We start from the raw sequence: 13,153 nt of genomic DNA, 5'->3' as shown, positions 1-13,153 counted from the left end.
CTAGAGACCTCTTTGTGTGAAGCTGCTAATTATATCATAAACTATAAAAGTTATATATGTTTATAATATTAAAATGATTCTCCGTGAAATGTTATCAAAGAATATAATCATACTGCATAGTTTATTGCATACTAACATAATATTGAAGGACATTTCCAGTAAGATTTGAGTGTTAGCTGTGACAGTATAATTAAAGCATGGTCTATAAAGTTTATCTGCTATTATACTACTGCAACTTGTATTTTAGGAACCCATATAACAAAAGTGGTTCCTGTAATTGGTAAATACCTTTGAATATAAGTATAATTACAGCCTTGGTATAAATTGCTGATGTATTGTTATTCTATTGTCACATATGGTCTTTGGGAACCATATAATATTATTTAGGTGAGAAAGCTGTATGAATCTATTTAATTTTATTATTACTTTATTACCTAGTACTCTAATAAAGTGAAATTTGTAGGTGGCTAAAATAACGACCGACCAAACCCCCCACCATCTACAAACTTTTACCCCATCCCCTCCCCTCCTGGATGAACAAACTTACCAATAAGTGATGTCTATTTTAGCAAGATAAATTGACGACAATGTCAAATCTTTAATTACAAAATATTGTGGAAAGAATTTATTTTTCGTGTATTGTCCAATACCTGAAGATTTTTATCAAAGTTTGCATGATTCACTCAAGTAATTTGAAATATGAATATTACCTACCTAGACCTACATAAAGCAATGAAAATATTATTACTGGGATCTTACACCAGATTTTCATATACTCTAATAAAGAGAAACCTGTAGCTGGCTCACCCCCCACCCCATCTACAACCAATACCCCATCCCCTCACCTTTTACTGGATTAGCAAAGTGACAAGAAAACGAGTTCCATGATAGCTAGCTAAATTAACGACAATTTTTCATCTGTCATAATATCCATATATATTCTGCATCCATTAATAAAACAATAAAAACTATATTGAATCAAGCAGCTGGCTGTGTGTCTGTCCATGTGTAATCTGTTTATTTTCCTTAATATCTCTAAAATGGCGTATTAATAATTAATTAATATTAATCTAGGCTTGTTAATAAATAATAATAAGTTATGTATGTTAACAGGAGGGGGGGGGGGGACGGAGGGGACATTAGGCTGTTTATAACACTAGTCCCCACAATTTTATAATAACGTTTTATTATTTGTTGGGTTTACAACTTTAGGGACTTTTAATGAATATTGCTTGGTTGGCTCATCATGTTGAATGTCCAAACGTTTTAAGCACTAATTATAATCTATATGGCCGGGTAATTCTGTGTATCGTCATTGGGAATGCACATTAATTTATCGTCCAGAGTCTTATCCCTTTAGATCCCTGGTATGCTTAACTTTCGTTTAAAAAAGCTTTAGAAAAAAACCACAAGCTTCTGTCTTATAACTCTCTAAAAAAACATTCAATTATTGTTTGGCTTATGATTATAGTTGTCCTTGTTAAAAGAAGATTCACTGTAAAGAAGAGCCATATAGGTAAGAGATCTAAAGGGATAAGACAATGACAGATAAATTAATGGGCATCCCCTATGTTGATACGTAGGAACACTCAAGTTAATGAACTAACCAATCAAAATTAAGTCTTCACAGTTGTTATGCCAACGAATAATTAAACGTTATTATAAAACTTTATAACAGCCCAATGTCTCCTCCCTCCCTGCATATTGGTTTATCCTTCAGATAGACATCCTGTTACTTTTATATAAGAATTACAATATCAACTCAATATTTTAATAACTTACTTACAATATGAAGCACATGATATAAAAACATTTATATAAAGTCTTCAGAATTACACTAAATGGGATCTAAAGGGATAAGACAATGGCCGATAAATTGTTGCACATCCCCAATGATTATAAACAAAATTAACCATTTTGTTGATTACAATTAGTGGTTGAAACGTTTGGATACTGTACTTAATGGACCAAACAATCAAATTTCTACAACATTCCCTTTAGTTATCAAGCCAACAAATAAGAAATCATTATTATAAAACTTTGGGGACCAGTGTAATAAACAGACCAATGTTTCCTCCCTCACTGCTATAATATAGTAACTGTGTTCATAGGTATTAAATAACAATTTCTACGAATTTGACATTTGTTGTAATTCTTAGTAAGATCACTGAATATTTATGACTCACTGACAACTGTATAGAAACAAGCCGGGCGTAGACACACACACACACACACACACCCGCATACACAAACACACACACGAACGCACTCACACACACACACACACACACACACACACATACCCACACCCACACACTAGATCTAGGCAGTAAAGCCAATGTAACACAACTGCATGAATCGTGACGAGAGAGAACACTAGTTCTATAGTCGTTTTATACCATAGTATGACAGTATAATTACAGCCTGGGCTAGACTGATACTCTACTGTAATAGTAGAGTAAATAAAGTTTGTAGAACCCGGGTACACAATAACTGAGAGAAATAAACAGAGAGAAAGCGAAATATATGAATGAAGGAGTAAGAGAAAATGAAGAAATTGCATAATATTAGAGAAAAAGAGAAGAAAGAAAGAGAGAGAAAGAAAGAGAGAGAATGAAAGAGAGAGAAAGAAAGAGAAAGAAAGAGAGAGAGAGAAGGAGAGAGAGAGAGAGAAGGAGAGAAGAAAGAAACAAAAAATAGAGAGAGAAAGAAAAATATATATATATAATATAGAGAGAGAGACAGAAAGAGAGAGAGAGAGAGAAAAAAAAGAGGAAAGAGAGAGAGAGAAAAAAGAGATAGAGAAAGAGAGAGAGAAAGAGAAAGAAGTAGAGAAGATAAAAGAGAGTGAGAGAAAGAAAAAGAGAGAGATAGAAAAAGAGTTAAAAAAAATTTAAGTGTTTACTAATAAAAGTCAGCTGTAAAACATAAACATAAAACATAAACTTGCTTTACTATTACAACTTCAACTGCCAAAAACATTAAATAATAAACAAGCATAATGATATCCATTGGACGATAAGTTAAGTTAACAAACAACATTACCCATACTGTAGATTAAAATTATTGATTGAAAAGTTTGAACAATAATAGTTTGGATCCATAAAACCAATCAAAATTCAATAAAAGTACCCATAGTGTTTTAGTCAGCGAAAAAGTTTCAGTACCACTATTATTTTACAGTCCAATGTCCCCTCCCTTCCTAACCAAAATAAAAAATATCGGATCATGGAAAGAAAACGAAGTAGGGGGTTTCGTTGTATTTTTTACAGTGGCTTTTGATAGGTTATTTTAGGTTAGGTAAATGTTAATGATAGCCCCGCAGGGTTAGAGCCCCTCGCAGGGGCTAGAAAAAGATGAGAGGCTACTGTAAAAATACGATTAACTCGCTACTTCGTTTTCTTTCTATGATCCATTAAATCTTGATAAATCCATCTTAAAATTACTTAAATACAGAATGCATAATATAGACATATTTACATTCTAAGACTTGATTACAGAGATGCTTCGCTTTTTACACTATGCCCAAGTTTTTCTGATTCCCAGAGGGATTGGGTAAAGTAGCCCTGGGCCTGTCAATCTGCATCCCTCCATTATTAATCAATAGTCTAATTTCCATTATCCTATCCCTTCCACCTGAATAAAGTCTATTTATGGCAGGGAGGGAGGGGACATTGGACTGTAAATTAAATGTGTACCTTAAGTTTTATTATCAAGTTATCTTATTGGCTAAAAAATATTTAAAGTACATACTTTTCAACCAATGATTTAAGTCTATAGATTGTATGATAGATTGTATGATTGGGGATGTACATTAGTTTATAGCCCTTTGTCTTATCCCTTTAGATTCCTGAATTATTTTCTTCCGTATTTCAAGCATTATCATTCTATTCTGAAAATATATAAAAATAGATTTATAAAACTCTAGGTACATATAATTATGCCTATATATTGTTAAATTAGAGAATAGTTATCCATTGCATCGTACTATAAACAGTTTTCCGCGGTTAGCAAATGAAAAATTAAAAGATTAATTTCAGTTTTGTTGACCCCAAGGAGCCTAAGGCCCAGAACAACGAAACTTGTATTGATTTTATGATTTTTATTATATTATTCTTGGAAATTTGTCTAAAATACGATGCTATACATGTTTTTTCAGTATAGCTCAGAACCGTTCTTAACCCAACGGATATTGATCGGTTTCGAAGCCATACTAAAAAAGTCAGGTATATTAGTAAGAGAACATAAAATAAAGTCAATTCATACATAGTTATATATAAGCTGCATTAAGCATAGGAGTTAACAAATAAAGTATGGTCCGGAATCCGACTATTTTCTGCTGTATTAAAGCCGGATTTGAACCATACTGCTTATATAAACCCCGAACCACTTCATTATGCAATCTACATTTTCCTGGATATTTTGTCTACGGTAGACCATAAGTGTACAGCTTCACAGTACATTGTTTCTATTTGTTAAAGCAACACGTATGATAAAAGAAAAAAATTCTTTTTAAAGTAAAATGCTTATATTTCAATCAAAACCTATATTTTTTTTTTTTACCGATCCACGTCATTATGCAAATCAAAAGAAAATCAATGAGAAAACGTTTGTTTTGCCCTTTTCTCTACTTTTAAAAATAATTCTGATAAAATAACAATTTTTAAAGGGATTTATGCATTAACTATAATGAAAAACAGTTTAAGGTAGATTTTATTGATTTTTCTAAATAAGAAATAATTGAAAAAAAGAAATTCTATCCCTATCACTTTAGAGGACAGCTGCCGACCCCCAGTCTTATGGATGAAGCTAAATACATGTAAAAAATATAAATTTGCCTGAAAAGTATACAAAAATGTTTTTTGATGTGTTAAAAAAATCCATTTTAAAATCTTGATTTTGAGGATGATGGCTTTAAGATGCTCTTACTGGTGGTGATGGTGAGCTAAATGTTATCAAAGTGCATGCCCTTGAAGAAAACTTATATATTGAACTATGGTCCAATTTTTGTAGTCAGAGCAACCTCCAGCCAAGCAATATTAAAAAAGAAAAATATTGCAATTTTTATTACTAAAATTCATAAAGTAAATAATGTAGTTTTTAGATAATGGTTATATTTCATGTCGAGAGGCTCCACTGGAGGCTGCTATGACTACAAAAAATGGTACATAGGTTAATAGACAAGTTGTTGTAATGGTCATGTACTTAGATAACATTTAGCTCACCTTCACCACCAGTAAGAGCATCTTAAAGGCCATCATCCTCAAAATCAAGATTTTAAAATGGATTTTTTTAACACATCAAAAAACATTTTTGTATACTTTTCAGGGTAATTTTTATCTTTAACATGTATTTAGCTTCATCCATAAGACTGGGGGTCAGCAGCTGTCCTCTAAAGTGATAAGGATAGAATTTCTTTTTTTCAATTATTTCTTATTTAGAAAAATCATTAAAATCTACCTTAAACTGTTTTTCATTATAATTAATGCATAAATCCCTTAAAATATTGCTATTTTATCAGAATCCTTTTTTAAAATTGGAGAAAAGTTCAAAACAAACGTTTTCTCATTGATTTTCTTTTGATTTGCATAATGATGTGGATCGGTAAAAAAAAAAAATATAGATTTTGATTGAAATATAAGCATTTTACTTTAAAAAGAATCTTTTTCTTTTATCATACGTGTTGCTTTAACAAATAGAAACAATGTACTGTAAAGCTGTACACTTATGGTCTACCGTAGACAAAACATCCAGGAAAATGTAGATTGCATAATGAAGTGGTTCGGGGTTTATATAAGCAGTATGGTTCAAATCCGGCTTTAATACAGCAGAAAATAGTCGGATTCCGGACCATACTTTATTTGTTAACTTCTATGCTTAATGCAGCTTATATATAACTATGTATGAATTGACTTTATTTTATGTTCTCTATGTTTCTCAGGAAAATGTAGATTGCATAATGAAGTGGTTCGGGGTTTAGACAGTTTAAGGAATTGATCCTTTAATTATATCCAGAGAAACTGTCTAAAATAAGATGCAATAAATGCTTAGTAATATACAATATACAATATACAAATATAAATAACAAACATTGTAGTATATTATTTTCAATTTACAATAAAACAAGGATGACAACATCCATAAGTACAGCAAAGCACAAAAAAACATGGAATAAACAAACGTAAAAAGTTAGTTAAGGACAGACAGACAAAAGAATTTATAGATCAGATGTGTATATGTCATAGGAATCTTCAAATAAAAATGTCAGCTGTCCATCTTGAAAAGCAGCCGTGAAAATTACAGGATGACTACCTAAAGACAGACAGACAAAGTGAATTATAGAGTAGCTTTGCTACTAAGAGCTGCACAAACCACTTAAAGTACAAAAACGGCAACTGAGCCTTAACAAATGGCAAATCTGCTCATTTTTAGGAAAAGATGGGTTCAAAAGGTCGTGCAATCAAAGGGTTGGTTACTTGCACTACCAACTTAGGGAACTTTTAGTGAACTTTGATTGTTGCTTTATTAGCTAGAGTGTTCAAAAATGTTAACAACTAATTGTAATCTACAGAAGGAGTAATTTTGTGTATTTAAATTGGGGATGTACATCAATTTATCTGCCATTGTCTTATCCCTATAGATCCTAGGCTTGATAGAAGATTATGCCATTAAAGACTGTTTTTTTTTCAGATCTACTGGATGGAGCTGCTGACAAAATCCTTTTCAAGTCTCCTCATCTTACAAGTCTGCTTGTGAAACTTCCAGTCCTGCTTCTGGCAATCGGCAGAACAGTACACTACGGAGTCACAAGCTGAACACTTCTTGTTGGTTTCCTTGTCACATACAGACCTCTCACATTCCCTGGTGTAACAAAGTTATATTTGTTTTGATAAATAATAATTCTAATATTTTTTCAGCACAAAGACGACATTGTAACATACATAAGGCTACCCGGCAATTACGTATACGACGTATCACGTTTTGCAATCAGCTGATTTTTGTTTACATTTACATACAGTCAATTGTTATTTGATCTTCAATGTGAGCAGTCTATAAGCTAAATTTATTTTCTATTAAACATTGTGATAAATAGTTTACTTTGTAATCTTTATGCATTTAAGGATTGATTGTCTTAATTACGACTGACTTGTAATATTTTAGACATCTTAAAGCATTCTTTTAGAACAAACTTAATGTTTAATGATTGTCCAATTAACACATATAAAACATATCTAAATAATGAAATTCATGGTCTCTTAATTGTTACTAGCGACTACGCCCCTCTAGGGACACTTGAGGAGGGGGGAGTTAAATCCCAAAACCTACTTTTTTAGATTATTTTTAAAAGTAAAAAAAAAAATTTCTTTAGGTATTTTAGTTTTTTTTTTAATTTAATAAAAAAAAAATTTTTGAGGGGGGGATTTTTTTCTAGGGGCGATTTTCTTGGGAGGTTGTTGTACCCTCCCCCAAAATAGTTATAAACCTTCCCGGGACCTATGAGAAGCTATCCTGTAAAGGAGAACCTGATCAGTTCAGCAAGATCCTTTGGTATAGACACACAGACAGACAAACATCCTTTTACTTGATTATAAGGATTCAAAGGAAAAGTCACTGCTGTATACTATACCTGGCTTCCTTGGGTAGGGCCTCTCTTACTTTGACAGCAAGTTTGACAGAGTGCTCTGTCTCCACTCTCTGTCTGATGAATCTGGTGCCTACAACATTGGAAACATGGATTCAACAAAATTAGTTTTAATCAGAATTTATGTCTTTGAAATAAAAAAATTAATATAAAATTATTGCGCACAGAACAACCTTTTAGACCCCTCTGTTTTGGATATTCCTAAGATAAAAAGGTATAAAAATAGTAGCTTTCAAGACATTGAATTCTTTAATACATACTGAACTTCCCTTTAAAAAATGTTTTTCTTACCTCTTACAGAATCAGATTTAGCATAGTTGCTGATGAGCATCTCGATAACTTTCTCACTGGCCGTTGGACTCCTAACAAACTCATACAGCAGACAAGTGCCACCCAGAGATTTGTCTGAATTTACATCAGCACCATATCTTATGAGCAGAGAAGCAATTCTCTCACAGTCATCAGCATCTAATTGTGAGGCATAGTGCAGTCCTGTCAGACCAAAGGTATCATGTGCATTGGGGTCAGCTCCTTCATTCAAAAGCATCTCAAGAATCTTGAAGTGTTTGTTTTCATTTGATCCATGGTACATTAACCTAATATCATCTTTTTGCTCGTCTGTAAGAAGCATACTATCTTGAATTCTAACCATTTTTCTTCCAATTATTGGGGCAAATATGGGGCTGAACTGTCCATATCCTTCTCTTGCATTCATGGCCTGTTTTAACTCATCTTTTGACAGTTTACCCATATGCTCTTTAGCTTCTGTTAGGTTTCCAAAGTACATGTTAAAAAAGAAATCTGAGTAGTGTTCCATATTGCCAGGAGGATTGTATCTAGTGCCTTGAACAGCACATTTTATATTGAAGTTTGAAAATAAAAGTTCTAAAATATAAAATATTTTCTTTTAATTTTTCTTTGCATTTCTAGTTGTCTAGGTAATATTTGACATTTTATTTTTAAAAGCGAAGATTTTCAATATTTCGTGTCGGTCCGTCCATCCATCCATCTTTTCGTAATGGATAGCTTTTTTCATTTATTTATGCATGTTAGAATTGTCCTATTGATTTCAAACTTTTGATGATGATTAGTAAGGTACAATTTAGAAAGCATAGCAACTCTATAATTGTTACAAGAATGTCTGTATGTCCAATTTAAACATATTGATTTTTAACTTTTCAGTAAGGTACAATATTATAAACAAAGCATCTCTATAATCAAGTCCAAAAAAGGTCTGTATATCCTTAAACAGTATTCTGTATTTAAGAAGTTTTGCAACAAATTAACTTATAATTTTGTCAAAACTTTTATAATTATATTTTGTATATTCAGTTCTGACACTCTACGTCTGTCATACCGTTTCAGAGCTTTGCTTTTATGGATTTTGTCATCCTTGTTCTTGGGAGAACTAGTATCCAACTACTTGTTATAAAACTATACTAGTGGCAGGATAACACGAAAGAAAATTTAGCCATGAGAAAGCATACATACTACATAGCTTTAAATTGCCTTAGCCTGTGACAAAGGGGAAAAGTTTTAAGTAGATGATTTTACTATTAACATCTTTGTGATTAATACTTTCTTTTCTAGAATTTAATGCAAAAAAAGGCAAAGATATCAAAATATTTCTATCACTGCTTCAACTTAAATTGACATTATTATTTTTGTTATATATCAATAACTTAATGCCAATCTAAAAAAGGCAGTGCAAACATCTTGGATATGCTAAGTTTAGGGAAGCCTACTCAGTGCCACTACCTGACCCTACTGTTAATTATACACTTTAACTTTATATATATTATGAGTAATTAATTGTAAAGTACACCTAGAACTAAGCAATAGCCTGGTGGTGTATTATTGTATGTACTACTTTGTAAGACAGGGCGTAAACTGTCACTAAATAAATCTTTTCTATGTTAATGTTTATGCCTGTTTTGTTTAAAGAGGAAAAAACATTAATAGAATGGTTTAAAAGAATTATTTAGCAATACTAAAAATTATATATAATATTTGAATCCATATATCTACATAAACAAAACAATAAGTAAATATTAATGTATATAATGTGATGTGCCTGGTAGATCAATCCCATCCATAAACAGGTGCTGATATAGAAATTTCTCTAATCCTGATTCAAGCTCCAACAATTTTGGGTTTTCATAGGTGACCACTGGTTTATTTCGTTTCAAGTAGTTGGACAACTGTTCAGTCTTATATGCATACCAACACTCGTGGACAACTTTTTCCATCCGAGTTGAAACTGTTTCCCCAAATTCATGTTGTTTAAATTTGGCTAGAGAGAATTCGATTTTGTCTCTGCCTTCAAATGGTTTGAACTGTTTTATGATTTGCTTAAGCTTTGTGTATAGATCATCTCTTGATACACAGTCAAACAGGCGGAGGTAGATTTTGAGTGGTTCATCTGACATTTTGATGTCTGGATTCTTCCTAAATGAAAAAAATCTATTTAAGAAAATATTATTACCACGCATAGGTAGGTATCTACATTGTAATTTTTGATGTTATGTATGCTCATATCGAGAACCCAATTTTCTAAAAGATCTCCCTTCTTATACTACTAGGGTAAAGTTGCGTAAATATATTGTCCTATCGTTTAGGGCTTTGATTTTATGGATGTTGTCATCCTTGTTCATTTCATACCTATTACCTTTGATATCATAAGTGAAGAAGTATTTTCAATACATTTTAAACTATGAAAGTAAATAACATACATTATTTATCAATATTTGTAGGGTAAACTGAAGTAATTTTAATCTACAAAAGAGTAGTTCAGTTTTATCACAATTGACATGAGTTTATCGTCCATTGTTTTATCCCTTAGGTCACCTGATATGAATAGAATGTTAGTGATATTAGGGATAAAAAATTATCTTTAATTGCACTTTCCCTGCTCAACAACCTTACGTCATATATATCTACTATAAAACAAGGCTTGGCTTTCAAAAAAGTGTATAAAATACAAATATCATGTTTATACGAAAGGGATAGTTACATGAAAGAAATAGCTACAGTAATATTTCAAATTATATTATTTAAGTTTATATTAGCAAAGTTTGTGTAAGATACAGCTTTTAAAGTTCGCAGTTGATTTTAAAATAAAAAATATCGGGTCATGTGAAGGAAACGAAGTTGTGGGTTTCGTCATATTTTTACAGTAACTTTTTTCCTATATCTAGCAACTGCGCGGGGCTTTAACCCTGCGGGGCAATCACCTAACCTAACCTAAAATAACTTTCTAAAGCTACTGTGAAAATCAGTGTTGCGGAGCCGGAGCCGGGAGCCGTGGAGCCGGAGCTGGAGCCGTAATTTTCGTTAAAAAACGGCTCCGGACTAGATAAATAAAAAGATTTTTTATAAATTATAATTTGGTAACTCTGTTTTGTCATGTGCGAATGCACCTTTTCAGTTTTTCAAGTCCATTTTTATCAAAAATTTAACTTTTAAAACCTTCAAAAGTCAAAAATAGACGTGGGAAAAAAAATATGTCGAGTTTTTCTTGATTTTAGGCCGGAGCCGCACCAAAATCAAACGGCTCCGCAACGAAACCCGAAACTTTGTTTCCTCCACACGACCCAAAATATCTTCAAAACGTAAAATATAAAGTAATAACTCTGTAGGTATGGTAATGAGTTGTGCTTGTCTTGGGCTAGGGATTTCCCCTACTCACTTATATTCTGTCATAGCAGCAGTAGGTACAAATTTTAGGCCGAGATTTAAATTTTAAACCAATCTCCTCCCCAACGACGAGCGGATATGCAACGTGTTTCACTACTGTTAAATAAGATGGCTTCGAAAATTCATTAATAAGTAATCTACCTCTAGATCTTATTGTTGTTATTTTGGTATAATATTAGCTATTTTTTAGCTGAAATGAGAAAACGTTTTTTTTCTTCCATAAAATAAACTTTCTTCCACAATTTTTACTAGCGAAGCTACTCAATAAATATCTCATGTACCAAAATAGCCACACCACTCATTATTGAAATATAATGAAAAAAGTTTGTAAGTCCTATTTTTTTTCGTGTCTAACCCTACGTGCGGCCGTAACACTTCGGGGCTACCCTGTATATCATATTTCAATATTAGGGGAAAGGACTTAAGGGCTCGACTTTAAGCAAAACCAACGTTTTTTTTTTCTGTTTGTCTAATACTTTTCTGATATATATGAGTTTTTTTTTTCAAAAATGGACGATTTAAAGATAAGTAATTCTAAACCAATATCAAGTTTGTACTAAGAATAGCCTAAAACCTTCCCTGGACAAATATTAAGCTTCTTTGACAATAAGAACCATTCCAGAGTTTTGCGCAATCTTCAAAAACATGACATACAAACAAAGAACAAACTTCCTATTACTATGGTATCATGCTATGTCGTAAAAGCTTGACTACAATTAAACTTGGTCGTCCTTGATTTTCATTTTAAGGCTTAAAGCATTCATAGAGTTTTGTAGAAATTTACCAGGGATCTAAAGGGATAAGACGATGGCATATAAATTGATGTAAATCCCCAATGATGATTCACAAAATTACCACTTTTGTAGATTACAACTAGTGGTTGAAATGTTTGGACATTCAACTTAATAAACCAATAGATCAAAATTCAATCAAGTCCCCAAAGATATTAAGCCAATGAATGAGAAATCGCTCTCATAAAACTATGGAGACTAGCGTAATAACCAACCCAATGCTAGCTAGTACAGTAGTACGTAACATTCTTATAATCTGAAAATAATAACAAACAAAAATATAAATGAAAACTCAAACAATATTTTAAAACAGGTTTTATTCTATTTTTTTTCATAAAAATGATCAAATCGCAGGTATATAGGGCTAGGACATTGGAGGATAAATTAATATTGTGTTAAATTTTTCCTTTAATAGCTTGTAAATATTTGTTCATTGAGTGGTTGTTTATCGCATTGTATTATAGACAGCTTTTTGAAGATAAAATGAAAAATAATACCTAACTAAACCAGTTTTGTTAGCCCCGAGGGATCGAAGGTCTGGGCTAACAAAATTAGTATTATAATTTTATGAATTTTATTTTAATGATCGTGAAAAATTGTCTGTAATACGATGCTATAAATGATTTTTCAGTATGGCTAAAAACTTATGTTCTAATTCAGCGGATGTTAATCGGTTTCTAAGCCATACTTGAAAGTAATTTTTTTTAACTTGCAATGTCTAATCCCTCCCTGCAAAATACAACATTATTGGATCATATAAAGAAAACGAAGTAGCGGGTTTCGTCGTATTTTCACCGTAGATTTTGAAAGGTTATTTTATGTTAGGTAATTGTTAATGATTGCCCGCAGGGTTAGAGCCCCTAGCAGTGGCTAAAAATAGGAGAGAAGCTACTGTGAAAATACGACGAAACCCGCTACTTCGTTTTCTTTCCATGATCCACATTATCTTTAGGTAGGTAACTGGGTAGAAAATGGATTTTCTAGGTTAAATCCGGTCAACATAGAATTCCACCCTCACGGGTTT

At 32.1% G+C, this 13,153-nt stretch overlaps 1 protein-coding gene across 1 annotated transcript; it reads right to left on the bottom strand.

Moving 5' to 3' along the window:
* Positions 1-5,983: 5,983 nt before the first annotated feature.
* LOC145314765 (uncharacterized) lies at positions 5,984-10,355 on the bottom strand. The gene is made up of 5 exons (XM_080154825.1): positions 10,311-10,355; positions 9,717-10,090; positions 7,934-8,485; positions 7,628-7,715; positions 5,984-6,861 (listed from the first exon to the last, which is right to left on the bottom strand). Exons 2-5 carry the CDS (start codon positions 10,069-10,071, stop codon positions 6,693-6,695), a joined length of 1,164 nt encoding a protein of 387 aa, XP_080010951.1. The 5' UTR covers positions 10,072-10,090; positions 10,311-10,355; the 3' UTR covers positions 5,984-6,692.
* Between the last annotated feature and the right edge of the window lie 2,798 nt (positions 10,356-13,153).

Source organism: Acartia tonsa, chromosome 3 (assembly GCF_053477335.1).
Source record: "Acartia tonsa isolate MP-2025a chromosome 3, ASM5347733v1, whole genome shotgun sequence".
Lineage (NCBI taxonomy): Eukaryota > Metazoa > Arthropoda > Copepoda > Calanoida > Acartiidae > Acartia > Acartia tonsa.
Note: the sequence above shows the minus strand (reverse complement) of the source record. Positions and strands in the feature narration are given on the sequence as shown.